The sequence below is a fragment of the Capsicum annuum genome, chromosome 7 (assembly GCF_002878395.1).
Source record: "Capsicum annuum cultivar UCD-10X-F1 chromosome 7, UCD10Xv1.1, whole genome shotgun sequence".
In the NCBI taxonomy this organism is placed as follows: Eukaryota; Viridiplantae; Streptophyta; class Magnoliopsida; order Solanales; family Solanaceae; genus Capsicum; species Capsicum annuum.
The window spans coordinates 213,904,386-213,918,875 of NC_061117.1; the positions used below are offsets into that span (position 1 = coordinate 213,904,386).

A 14,490-nucleotide genomic window follows, 5' to 3' on the forward strand; every position below is an offset into this window, starting at 1 on the left:
TTAAAAGATTTATTTTGGATTTCTCTGCATACCAGTACATCTGTATTGACCCCCAACATTACCTTCCAGGTTCTGAGGCACAGTCTAGGGGTCCTGATAAGCAATAGATTTCTTCAGACAGAAGTGCACGGTCTAGTCGGTGAGCCTTCTATATTTTAGAAGGCTTAGTTATTTTCAGACATTTATTATCAGTTATGGTTTTGGTCTACTGGGGGCCTTGTCTCAGCTTTTCAGATAGTTATCTTTAGATCATGTAGTAGAGATTTCGCAGACTGTTCCAGATGTTTTTAGTGATTTTCAGATTTTATTCCTTATTGTTAAACTTAATCCAGAGTATGACCATGTTTCCGTATCAGATTATATTTCTGCATCGTCTTTTATTATGTGAATGTTGTGCATGATTACTAGATAGAGTAGGACGCCCCAGCCTTCTTGATTTGGGATGTCCATCACGGCCAGGCCCTAGTTCGGGCCGTGACACATGTTCATAATCAATCTACATCATAAAAATCACAATTCTTGATTTTAAAATTGGATTCTTGAGCTCCAAGGATGGAAGGGGTCCTTGGATGAACACTTTACATACCTTGTTACTTTATTTGGAGAAGATTGATGGTTAAATCTTGGAGAATTAAATCTTCAATTAAAAACCCCAAGGCTTGTTCTTGAGAGAATTTTAGTGAAAGTGAGTATATTTAGGTTAATGAGGGTTGAATCTCATGTTTTGAGGGTTAACTAAAGGTGGAAAAATGACCCAAATACCTCTTCGGACGCGGAGTTGAAAACTAAAATTTTTAGGAGCGTGCTAGGGAGTGTGTGTCGCATGCTCTAGTACGCCAGAATAGAATGTGCATCGCATGCTCTATTGCACCCCCCAGGGGTGGACTGGAGCGTGTACCGCATGCTAATTGCATGGTGCTACTGTTTTGAAATCCAAACATGCCCTAAATAGATTCCGAAAATTCCAAAACTCACCCGAGATGTACTATTGACTTGCCCCATCATGAATCATTTTAAAAATTGACAAACGAAGGCCGGGAAGGTCATGAAATAAATCCTCAAAGTCCGAAGGCTTTAAAAGAGACTAAGTCCTTAACACTTAGCTCAAATTTTCTAAGTGTTGGATCCCTTATAAGCTTTAAGGGGCTAAATTAGACTTAGAATTTTGCGGGACCTTACAATATATCCCCCTTGGGAACATTCGTCCTAGAGTGAGACTGAATGACATGGGAGAAATGATAAACTAAAGTACATATAGGACATAAATAACTGAAACATGATTACATGATTGACATTACTGACTTACTAAAATTCATACTGAGCATGCATATCTGATGCATGATTTCATGACTGATCTAACTCATGAATACATGCCTGAGATTTTTGATAAGCTGATTTTCTCATAATGAGAATGCATCTCTGATGCATGAATACGTGACTAACATGATACATGAACATATGACTAAATATGCAATGGTATTTGATACCAAGTTTATAATGGGAATCTAAGCATGAAACTGAATACCCAATTTGTAACTAAAATTTGAACATGAAACTGAATAAACTTTAAGGAAAGCTATTACCTTGGGCTGAGTCTGAGTTTACGGAGAAGAGGTGAGGATACTTGGTCCGCATGTTTGCTTCTGCTTTCCAAGTAGCTCCCTTAATGGACTGATTCCGCCAAAGAACTTTAACTAAAGGGACTTCTTTGTTCCTCAGTCTGCGAATCTGATAGTCAAGGATTTTGATTGGAATTTTCTCATAAGAGAGACTGTTCTGAACATCTATGCCTTCTATAAGAACTACAACTGCTGGGTCACCTACGCACTTCTTAAGTAAGGAGACCTGGAATACTAAATGGACTAAAACTAGATTTAAAGGCAACTTAAGCTAGTAAGCTACCTTTTTAAAATGGCTGAGAATTCGGTAAGGACCGACATATCGGGGACTGAGTTTCCCCTTCTTGCCAAACCTCTTCACTCCTTTCATAGGAGGGGTTTTCAAGAATTCTAAATTACAGCTCTCTAACTCGAGATACTGAACATGCCTGAATAGAAATATGAGATCATAACTGAGACTAAAACGTGCTACGTAGACTGAATATCGTGAGCTGAAATAAGCCCCTGAATACATAGCTTACTGCTGAGATTGGAACTGAAGGGTCAACCTATGAATACCCATCATTCCAAACTGGATTCGTTACATGAAGAGAAACTGGAGGGCTTAAGACATGATAGCTCGGGGGTTATAGAGCATCTCCCCCTTGAGACATTGTATCCCCCGAAGAATACTGACTCGGCTGAGATACTTAGGAAAACTGGGATGATGTACAGGGCACCTACGAATTGAGTCGTGGCTGTATATCCGGGGTCTGAAACTGAGACATGATACATGAACTGTGTTGAACAAACAACTACCTGGTTGCCCTATCTTGGAATAGTACGTTCCAGTGGCTTCTATCCTAGCATTTCTATGACGCTCCTTCTATAGAGCAGTTTAGAAAATAGTTCATAAATATAAATATGCAAAGAAAACACATGGGCATATTTAAAGGACTGTGAACAATTATCTGAACTCCCTGATATACTCCTTGTTTTTACTTTTGTGCTAGGTGGTATACCCTGAAACTCTAAAATTCCATGGGCTATATGAAATCTGCCCTTAACTAGAAAACTGAGCCCCCAACCCAAGTTTTCCGCAAGGGTTGGAGTCTCTATCTCTGATACGCCACAGGGCACTAGGCCAACGTATAATCCCTCTAGGGGATAAAATGAGCCCATATCAGTAAAACACGATTTTGGGCTAGGAGTTCTTAAACTCAAGACTTCTTTGGGCAACCACTTAACCCTCTTTAAGCCCATTTTTAGCTCTTTAAAACATGTAGTCTCTAAAATAAAAAACTGAAAACTATAACTTTGTTATGACATACATTTTTATATGGTATCGTCATACCATTGACTTAAAAGTCGCATCTCTGGGCCATTCATAGCATATTATAATCTCTTCTTTCAAAGCATGAAGTTTGGGACCACCATATCAATCAATAAATTCAAAAGGGCTCTTGCTTTAAACTCATGTGAACACATGCATGAAACTCTCTCTTTTTAACCTTTCAACAACACGTGGTGGTCATAAAATTTATGACAAATCATGAAATTCTTTTAGCAATTCTCTTAACATTTAACATCAAATAAACCGTCCCCTCTTAAGTTCAAAATCATAATCAAGTCATAAACCAAAGATCAAGTCATTCATATCATGCTTTCTTATAAAAAAATCGAGTATTTCATAACACACAAAGGAATAAGTAGCTTAACAACAAGAGAGGGATGTTTATAGGCTTATACTCTCCATTCAAATCCTTAAATCTCAATTTCATACATACATATATAAGATTTTAAATCAAATTTGGGGGAAAAGCCTCAAGACCAAAACAATAGTAACATTAAAGCATTCATAATGTAAGATTTTAAAATTTCATGATTTCTATAACTTTAAATCTTATTCAATATGTTTTCAACAAGCTCATGTAGTTCAGGAAAACTCCACGTATCTTATATAACTTAGGAGAAAGAGCGGGGCCCAAATCTTGACTAAGTTCTTGATACTCTTGACTTCTAAAGATGAGTTTCTTGATCTTTGTGGAAAACCTAGGGTCTTGATTAAAGAGAGAGAAGTAGTTTTCTGATATATTTTTCCCTAATGACACCTTAATTTTGTGTTATGGCGCAGTTATGACTAGAGAAAAAGACTGATCTGACCTCCCTAAGGCTGGTTATTTAAAATAAATTTGCGAACTGGGCACCGACGCGTTACCCGATGTGATGTGTTGAGATCGCATTGGTCCACCATTTCATCGACGCTATCATCGATGCTGCACACCGACTTCACATTGGGCCACTGTTTTCAATATCCAAACACCCCTCTAACGATGCTCGAAAATTTTGAAACTTACCCAAGATGTACTAATAACTTTCCCAATCATGAGACAACTTAAAAATCAGCTTTTCGAGGTCGGAAAGGTAAAAAAAAAATCATCAAAGGGTAGGAGCTCAAAATATGACTAAGTCCTCTTGACACTTAGAAAAAATTCAGAAGATCTACCCTCCAAGCATACCACGAAGTGACATCAGGTCGAGAAAACTACGGGGTGTTACAGGATGCAAGTGGGTGTTTAAAATTAAACATAAGGCAGATGGAAATGTGGAAAGGTTTAAGGCCACGCTTTTAGTAAAGGGGTTCACTCAACAACATGGTATTGATTACACTGAGACCTTCTCACCTGTAGTAAAAATGACAACTATAAGAACTTTGTTGTCCTTAGCTATCAAAAAGGGATGGCCACCATCTCAATTAGATGTCAACAATGCATTCTTGCATGGAGACTTGAAAGAGGAAGTGTATATGGAAATTCCACCAAGCTTGTTAGTTGAAGAGAAAGGAGTGGTTTGCAAACTGAAAAAGTCTCTATATGGTTTGAAATAAACAAGTAGGCAATGATATGACAAATTAACTGAGTCTCTCTACTCAAAAGGTTTTGTTCATTCAACTAGTGATTATTCTTTATTTTACAAGAAGGATGCAAATGCTAAATCTCTGTGTTTCGTTGCTGTTTATGTTGATGATTTTACTATCACTGGGACTGATCTAAGTAAGATTCAAGAGTTAAAACAATTTTTGCACCGTCAATTCAAGATCAAGGATCTAGGAAGACTTCACTACTTCTTGGGATTAGAAATTCTCTACACAGATAATGGTGCATTTATCTCTCAAAGGAAGTTTGGTGCTGATTTACTTAAGGAATTTAATTGCCTAAATTATATCAAAGTGTCATCACCACTAATCCTACAGTGAAACTACATGCTCAACAGAAAAAGTTGTTATCAGATCCCACTGCATACAAAAAATTAGTGGGGAAGTTGAATTTCCTCACGAACACCAGATTGGATATTGCATATAGTATACAACACCTGAGTTAGTTTATGCATGCTCCAAGAGAACCCCATTATCAAGCTGTATTGCATATCTTGAGATACATCAAAAGTGATCTGACCTTGGGTCTTTTTCTCTCAAGAAATCCATATTGCACTGTCTCAGCTCATTGTGACTCAGACTGGGCTGCTTGTCCTGATTCTAGGAGATATTTTAGTGGGTATATTGTCTTCCTTGGTGACACTACCATCAGCTGGAAATCAAAGAAACAAACCACCATTTCACTTTCATCGGCAGAGGCTAAATATAGATCACTCAGAAAGGTGGTTGGTGAATTGGTGTAGATTGATAGACAGCTCATAGAGCTGATTGTCACTCCCTCTAAACCTATCACTGTTTTCTGTGATAAAGAAGCTGCAATCCACATTGCGAAGAACCCCGTATTTCATGAAAGGACCAAACAGATCGAGGTAGATTGTCACTTTGTCAAGGATAAGCTTCATGATGGACTCATTGATTTGCAACACATCTCCAACACTCAACAATTGGCTGATATATATACTCACCAAGGCACTCATTGGAGTCAAACATCATTGTATACTTGGAAAGTTGTCAGTGCATTCCTCACCGCCAACTTAAGGGGGTGTTGAGATTAATTAGACATTATCTATGCAAGCAGTTAATTAGTTGAGACTGTGTGCAGCTTAGTTAGTTGATTAGTTAGTTAATTGTGACTAAATGTCTAATGTGTTAGTTAGAGAATATAGCATTAGCTGGCATCAGTTGTAGCTAGCTGTCATTTTCTTCTTCCTTGTATAACTAGAACAATACAGAAAAAATGAGACCACTTTCTGATTTTACAAAATATCTTCTCCATTTATGCTTCTCTTCTCCTCATTTGTCCTGTCGCTGCTCAGATTATCTCCATCAACGGAGTTTTCACCTCAATTCATCTGAATTTCGATAATTTTTTTTTTAATGCATGTATCAAGTCAAAGTGTGATAAGTAAAAGTGAACGGAGGGAATAAATAAAAAACCAAATTAAACCGCCAATAATTAGCATTTAATGAACGTGGTGCACGAATTAAGCACACTCTTCTTTCCTCATAATTTCATTTTTCCCTCACTTACACAAATCATGACTCATTAATTACTCATAAATCTCACCCATTAAATTAATCCTCCACCTGCATTACCCTCAACATAACTGACCATTTTTGCTTTCTTATTCATCTCCATCACTGTTTTCCTAAAATGAAATCTCCTATGATTTTTCATTGGTTCATAATAATCACCACCATTATTTGCTTTAACAATAATGTTAGTAATATTCTTGCAAATAAGCTAAGGCCTCCTGCTGTAGCACCAAAAAAACCACCAAAAAATTTGGCTGGAAAATGTGATTTTTATGATGGAAAATGGGTTGTTGATTATAAGTATCCAGTCTATAATGCAAAAGATTGTCCATTTTTGTTGGAGCAATTTGATTGTGTAGGGAATAGAAGACCAGATAGAGCTTATCTCAAGTATAGATGGCAACCCACAAAGTGTAACTTAGCCAGGTAATTAATTTGTCCATCCTTTGATTACTCTTCGTTTCAATTTGTCTATTAAGCATTCCTTTTTAGTTAATTTTAAAAACAAACAAACAAAAAATCGGTTTCTGTTTACTACCATTAAATTTTGTGTCACGTAAATCAGTTAAACAAATTGAAATGAAGAAAGAGATGTAGATAAAGAGGTAGAATTTTCTTGAATCACACCCTGACATTGAAAGTTCATTTGATGACAATTGGCTTGGTAAAAGTTAAAATCCAATTCATATGGTGAGGAACATAAGTTAAACATTTGTGTATTTATAAGAATATGGTTGTGTTGAAGCTAAGAATATAGATGATTGAAGAAATCATACATTTGTAGCCATGTACAATAATGTGGTTCGGTTCTTTCACAGACTCTGCACCGTGGAAGCTTTAGACACTGCCCTTTGTTTAAAAATAATCAAAATTGTAATGAAGGCAGATTATACTGAAATGAAGAGATATTACTAGAAATACTTATCGATAGATAGAACTTCATTTAATTTCTTGCAGCAAAATTCAGAAATGAAAGGGAAAACAAAGGAGGGAAGAAGATTTCAGAATTATTCAAGATAAATACTCCATCTACTCATTTTTACTTATTATGTTTCACTTTACACGTAAAGTTAATTTGACTAAATTTTAGAGGTAAATTGAAGGAGATTAATTTAATATAAAAAATTCAGATATTCGAAAACTATACGAAAATGCTATAAGTTGCAATTCTTCTAATATTAATACGATTAAAAAATACATCTTAAAAATTGGTCAAATCTCATACAATTTGACCTTCTAAAAGCGAAACATGACAGTACAAGTAAAAGTGAACGGATGGATTACACGAAAGATCAATTAACTTTCAGCATAACTCTAATTGAATATGTAATTTTATTCTCTATATACACATGCTCCTTTTAGTCAGACTTTGTTTTCTCTATATATACATGCTCCTTTTAGTCAGACTTTTAAATATAATTTAAATTGTTAGCTTAAAAAAGAAAATTCAGAAAACTTAGGGAACATAGGATAACTTGTCTCATCTATATCGTGCTTAGTATATATTCGTTAATCTAGGTGGACATGTTTTGCTTGATAATTGGATTATTTGTTTTCGTGCACTTTGTCTTTTGCTTATTTAGGTAGTTATGAATAGTTAATTTTCTACGAAAATGAGTGGTTGAAATTTTAAAAAAATGATTAAACGAAAGATTCCTTTGCTAATTGTGATTACTTGATGAATTTTAATCTTCCACTGCTGTATTCCCGCCTACGTTGAGTATTAATTGCACCAACTTGTGATCTCGTGAAAATCATTTATTATTAGAGTTTAAGTTATACTATATCATGAATATAAATATTTTTTATATCATCTCATGCGGCCATTTCATCTATTAATAACAAGAATTTGTTTTGTTTTTAAGATTACAAATTTCACATTTTAAAAATATATATTATTTTAGCGACTTTTGTGCTTCATAGTAGAGGATAAAGTATATTTTCTTACATGTTAATAATTTATATCTTTCGTATCTTTAACTAGTAATTGTAATTATTTTGGCAAAGTGACCACATGTGATAAACATTTTTTTTTTTTTTTCAAATAGAAAATTAACACAAATAGCCATTTGCCCCATAAGAGATAACCGCTAAATAGACGAGTTGCTCAGATGATATGCACTCGTCACTTTCAATCCGAAGGTTGTCATCAAGTAAGTGAAAATAATAATGATAATGATACTAATAATAATAATAATAATAATAATAATAAACGGCTAAATATATAATATGTATACCATTGATGTGTAATATATATATATATATATATATATATATGGATTGTGATTGTAAATATTTTTGACTAGCCGCCGCCGGTGATCAAATATTGTAACTTTTCCTCTATTATTTTTTGTAAAAATGTATTTCCTTGGTTTAATTTATGGATATACACGCAGGTGGGATGGAAAGGAGTTTGTGAGAAGAATTAAAAACAAGGAGGTGTTGTTCGTGGGAGATTCATTGAGCTTAAATCAATGGCAATCTTTGGCATGCATGCTTCATTCTGCCTTCCCTCGTCTTAATTACACTGTCACAAGAAATGGACCACTCATGTCGACCTTTTCTATACCTGTAAGTGATTAATTTAGAGGTGAATTCACAATTTATAGTTAATGAGTTTCGAATAAATGCAATTTATTGATAGAGTTTGGATGTCTATGTTTTAGTGTATGCATGTCTTGTTAGTTTGATTAGACATGAAGTTTAAAAAATAATCAGAACTTTTGAATTTTATAGTTTTTAAATTAAAGATGTTTATAATATATTAACATGCTTATTAAATCTCTTGATCTTAAATAAACCATGTAGAATATTAAAATAAGAGATTTGTGAAATGTAAAAAGATATTTTTAAACACACTAAACAAGAAAAATAAGACATTTAAATTGAAATGGTAAGATTACTATTATAACTTATACACACACAAAAGTCTGTGCATGTTTGTGATAGTTTTGTTTCCTTGACTATTGATAAATTCTATTTTGATTTTTGTGATATTTGGTTAAGAATTTGTAATCTTAATTTAATAAAATAAAATATGTTTTTGGCCCCTAAAATATGGAGTAATGATGCAAATTTAACATAAAAATGGATAATTAAGTGTTGACAAATAATAATTGGATAAATAGATGTAGAGGGACCAAAATTTCATATGTCAATTCATTAATGTCAAATATGTTTAACCATATACAATGGGGATCAATATCAAAATTTATTGATATTTTAGTGACTAATATTGCAAAATTTCAACATATATATGTAAGTGATTCGAGCCAAAAATGATGGATTCGATCGAACCTGCTAAATAACTTGCTCTAAATTCGTCTCCGAACTCATTTATCATCCTCTTTTGTTTAATCTCTTACATTTATATATTTCTCAATATTATTGTCATTGTCAAACTGATAGTAATAATATATAATTATCTCAAATAATAATGGTTGATTATACTGTTTATACATAGTCAAAGCAAGTGACATTGAGTTACGTGAGAAATGCACTGCTGGTTGACATAGTGAGGGAGAAATCAAAAAGAGTGCTAGAGTTGAACTCAGTTGCAGTTTCTTCAAAGCTCTGGACTGGTTATGACATTTTGATCTTTGATACTTGGCATTGGTGGCTTCATACTGGAAAAAAACAACCGTAAGTTATGCATACAATTCTCATTGTAATTAATTATGAATATAGTTTCTAAATGTAGGGTTTAGAGATGTTAATTATTTGTAGCACTCGAGGATGTTACCTAGTGGTTAATAAACTGAGTTGAGAATCAAGAGATCTGACGTTTAAATTAATACAACAACATAAAATACTAGGTGATTCTTTATAGTATCAATCTTAGACAAAAAGTCCGTTGGGTGCACAAGTGAGGCACGACAATCTAAGATATGTTTGGATAAAATTATCTGATACCTAAGTTGATGGGAGAAATTCATATCAAATTTCTACTATGACGAGTCCTAATAAGTACATATCTCAATAGATTGTATTATACTAAAATGGGATCTTAATATTTTTAGTCAGCTATCTAAAAGAGATTTCATCCATTTAACCGTAATAGATTGTAGTTATCGCTAATGTATATATAGCGTATAAGAAGTGTATAAATATGCAGTGTTTATACTGAGTAAAATTTATTAAAAAAAAATAGACTAAAGTTATGATTTTTTACTGAAGACTTTGTTGTATAAAAATTCCTACTAAAATAGTCACTGATTTTGCAGATGGGATATGATTCGTGATGGGAAAGTCCTACGTAAAGATATGGATCGTTTAAAAGCTTATGAAAAAGCCTTGGTAACATGGGGTAAATGGGTCTCCAACAACATTAATTTCAACAAAGTTCAAGTCTTCTTCCAGGGTATCTCTCCTGACCACAGCAAGTAAGATTTTTCTTCTTTTACTCTTGTTTTAGATCATAAATTTCAAAGGTATAATATGTAAACATGTCCTTTAACTTGGCCTCAACTCATATGACCTCCAACTTTGGAGGTGCACAAGTAGACACTTAAACTTGTATAAAGTTGAACAAGTAGACACATGTATCCTATGTGGCATAATACACGTAGGATGCCATGTAGGACACGAATTACCCACGTAGGGTGCCACACAGGACGTATGTATCTACTTGTTTGACGTCATACAAGTTTAAGTGTCTACTTGTGCACACTCAAAGTTGGAGGGCATAATGAAAGTTGAAGCCAAGTTAATGGGCATATTTATATATTATGCCAATTTCAAAAGTTCTCATTTACTATTTTCTTAAATTTTATAATGCCCCGTCAAATGATGTCAAACAAATTGCAACGAAGGAAGTGTATGCTAATGTATTTTCTTTCCTCAAAAAATGTTGCATTGCAGTGGCACCCAATGGGGGAAAAAGACCAACACAATGCAATGCAAGGGGGAGCAGAAACCAGTAAAAAGGCTAAGATATTTAGGAGATCCAGATGAAGCAGACATGTTGTTGGGAAAAGTGTTGGGAAAAACAGGAAAGCCAATTCATTTGCTGAAATTAAACAAAATGTCTCAATATAGAGTTGATGGTCATCCTTCTATTTATGGAAGTCCTAGATATAAAGGCATGGATTGTACACATTGGTGTCTTCCTGGTGTTCCTGATACTTGGAATCAACTTCTTTATGCTAATCTCATTTGATTTGGAAAAAAAAATAAATATATTGGTATATACTCACCAAACATTTGAAAGAATCATATCAAAAATATTATATTATACTACAAATATGTGTTACTACTAGCTTGTAAGTACTATCCAAGTTCGATAAATTTTATTATGTCTCATACAACTGAATCACCAAACGAAAACAAAGGGATATTTGAATCATCATGTTAGAAGCTTGAAGTCGACTTGACTTGGATTTAACTTGAGTTACTATGCAACAAACACTAAAATTGCTATACAATATGAAGAACATGAACAATGGCAATAACAAATAAAGGAGAAGGGGATGAGAGACACGGACTTTGCCGAAGCTCATACACAAGACAAATAAGCCTGTTTTACTCTCACAAATCGCTATTTATCAACCCAGATCCCAGACATAACCACTTAATCTGGTGCTATACTGCTTTGCCAATACTAGTCCATGTTATTTCCTTCTACGGATACGCAGAATCTGTATATGTAGAACAACAACTTCAACTTTAGTTCTATGTTTAAAAACAAGAACACAATGAAGTGCAGTAAATACCCTCAACACAAGATCAAAATGATCTTTCTAATAGGTGTATTTGAATTTTAGAAATAAGGATGAAAACAGAAATGACCAAGTCGCCCGAATTCACGGACTTTCCTCAAGGAAATAATTCTCCTCACTGTACCCGAGGTTGCGGAATTTTTCTCCCAGGATAAAATGGCCAAACAAACCAATTGTAGCGGTACCTCAAACAACTAAAATATCTTCGAACGCACAGAACGTTTTTATTGATCACACAGAGTAATTTTGAAGTCAGGAAGAATTTTGTATTCTGAAAATTTTCGTATCTAAACCTATGAATGAAAACAAGTTTATATAGCCATAACATGTCTGTTCAATAAAAACGTTATGAAACAGTGGGTATTTTTCCCGAAAAGGTTTATATACCCACTGTTTCCCGAATAGGTATACCTCACAAAACAGTGGGTATTTTTCGGAATTCAAATAAAGTTTGTGCAAAAAGATAGATCTGATCAACCATTTTCCAATTCTAAGCCAAGCCAAGCGAGCAACAATGATGGCACGAGGCATCTCTATTTTCTTACCTCACTTATTATGTTGAGTAAGTGTTCATTATTATAAACACTCCAAAGTTTCCTTCTCCCACCAATATGGGAGACTTAGTAAACTTTCTAATTTTGGGAGTACACTTTTCAAATCGGTGTCTCCTTCCCTCCACCATTTTTCTCTCCATTTTCCATTCACACTTTCTTCGCACTTTGAACCCAACAGTCTAGACCCATTCGCAACATACTCGTAGGGCAGTCTCTAGATAACTGATATAATTATAATCCATAAACTCTCAAGAAGGGAAACACAACAGAACCAAACCACAACTTGCCATCTTTCTCCTCAACTTGACTAATAGACCTCAACTTCTTGCCTTCAACATCTTCTAGAACCTCCAAAACTTGCCCTTCCTCACTTAGCTTCATCGCCTTAGGGTGCAGATTTCCTTCGTCCATTTGCTGCGTGGTGAACGGGAGCTTTCCTGATTCTGAATCTGAAATACTCAATACTGAACTTATTGCTTGCAGAGCAACCCAAAGTTCCCCTTTCGAATTTATTCTGATGTTGTCAGGAAATCCTGGCAACTCAGCAAATGTATCATGTGTTCTTGCAAGGGAGCCTTTAGGCCAATACCTTAAAATTCTAAAATTACTATTTTCAGCCACTAGCACAACGGACCTGTCTTTACTCAAAGCTATACCATTTGCAAAAGCAAGGCCTCCTAATGCAACTGTTACTTTTTTTGTTGCTTTAACATATTTCACTAGCCTGCCAGTTGCATCTCCACTTGAAAAAAAGGCGAGAAATTGCCTGCGTTGGTACTTTGTGCTTGTATCCGTGAAGCAAATCACATCGTCATGGTCATCAATATCAACTTCATTTGTGAAGATTAGAGGTTTACCTTCGAATTTTTGCACTAATGGGGTAGCTAATCCGCCTTTTGGTCCAACAACTTGGAGTCCTAAATAGGCAAGAGCAATATATAGGTCACCTGTTTTCATATCGAATCGTAAGCCCAATGGTCTTCCACATACACTACTTAAAAAAAAGGAAAATCGATCACAAAAATCGATCATAAGTGATTGGTTTTCTCCAATTTCCGACCACAAAATCGACCAAAGTGCGTGGTCGATAAAGTAGTGGTAGTTTTTTAAAAACCGACCACTTGTGGTCGTTTTTTAAAAAATATATATATATTTTTAAAATTCATTATTATTTTATTAAAATTTAAAAAAATAATTGAAAAAAAAACCGACCACTTGTGGGCGGTTTTCTGCAATTTTTTTTTTCTAAAATGACCACTTGTGATCGTTTTTTCTAGGAATTTAAAAATAAAAATAAAAATCAACAAATGGTCCAACATGCAATACAACAACAAACCAAATGTAAATACTTTCAAAAGTGTACAACACATACAAAATGTCCAACAAAAGTGAAAGTGTAAAAACTACAACAATAGTTTCAAAAGTGTACAAACTACAACAAAATGTCTAAATTCAAAGTACAACACATACAAAAATCAAAAAACTAAAACTCATCTTCATCGAATTCGTCCTCATCTTCCATATCTTCATCTATGCTGATATCATCCAGGGGGCGTGGACTTTTGCAGCCCGAACTGCATCACCAGGATATAGAGGAATAATCCCTGCAGTCTGAATGAAAGAGTTGAACTGCTCCTGCAGCATCCTGATTTGTGATGATGTTTCCTCCTCCTTGTGCGCCCTCTCTCTGTTCAGCAAGCTCTTCAGTGAGTTTGAAAACCGCATTTTTTAGTCTTTCAATGGTTTCTCTATCAACTGAAGAGTTAAAGTATGTAGGGCCGGACGAACACCTAATATTCTCGCCAATTTTTTTTTGTGGCATCCGCAGTAATGGCCTCTAACTGCAGGACCCGCAACTTTATCCCATAATTTCTCCTCTACATGTTGGGGTAGTGGGTCACCCTGACTTTCAGGAGGCTGAGTACTACGATACTCACTAACGAGCTACGTATATTTGTCCTATATTCAAAGTAAAGTTAAAATTAAAAAAATAAATATTAAAGTACTTATACTTGAATAATATCAACTTTGAGAAAAAGATTCATAAATTCAAAATTTGATTCTTACATGGGCAACTTTTGCACGAGGTTCAACCCAGACATCTTCATCAGTCGAGTTATTTTTCTTTTTCAGATGAGTCTCCTCGAATA

At 34.6% G+C, this 14,490-nt stretch overlaps 2 protein-coding genes across 2 annotated transcripts; one reads left to right on the top strand and one right to left on the bottom strand.

Annotated features, from left to right (window-relative positions):
* Positions 1-6,125: 6,125 nt before the first annotated feature.
* Positions 6,126-11,277, top strand: LOC107877345 (protein trichome birefringence-like 43). Its single transcript, XM_047415454.1, has 5 exons — positions 6,126-6,495; positions 8,466-8,640; positions 9,533-9,711; positions 10,293-10,451; positions 10,930-11,277. The coding sequence occupies exons 1-5, from the start codon at positions 6,188-6,190 to the stop codon at positions 11,225-11,227; spliced, it is 1,119 nt and encodes a 372-aa protein (XP_047271410.1). The 5' UTR covers positions 6,126-6,187; the 3' UTR covers positions 11,228-11,277.
* Positions 11,278-12,494: 1,217 nt separating this feature from the next.
* Positions 12,495-14,162, bottom strand: LOC107876843 (protein STRICTOSIDINE SYNTHASE-LIKE 10-like). The gene is made up of 2 exons (XM_047394152.1): positions 13,924-14,162; positions 12,495-13,331 (listed from the first exon to the last, which is right to left on the bottom strand). Exons 1-2 carry the CDS (start codon positions 14,160-14,162, stop codon positions 12,572-12,574), a joined length of 999 nt encoding a protein of 332 aa, XP_047250108.1. The 3' UTR covers positions 12,495-12,571.
* Positions 14,163-14,490: the final 328 nt, after the last annotated feature.

Bases quoted from the DNA above. Each gene is read 5' to 3' on its own strand.
- LOC107877345 (XM_047415454.1), top strand. From the start codon at position 6,188: ATGAAATCTCCTATGATTTTTCATTGGTTCATAATAATCACCACCATT. The intron at 6,496-8,465 runs GTAATTAATTTG...ATATACACGCAG, and splicing joins ACAAAGTGTAACTTAGCCAG to GTGGGATGGAAAGGAGTTTG. The intron at 9,712-10,292 runs GTAAGTTATGCA...CTGATTTTGCAG, and splicing joins CATACTGGAAAAAAACAACC to ATGGGATATGATTCGTGATG.
- LOC107876843 (XM_047394152.1), bottom strand. From the start codon at position 14,162: ATGCCACAAAAAAAAATTGGCGAGAATATTAGGTGTTCGTCCGGCCCT. The intron at 13,332-13,923 runs GTGATGCAGTTC...TTTTTTAAGTAG, and splicing joins GATTATTCCTCTATATCCTG to TGTATGTGGAAGACCATTGG.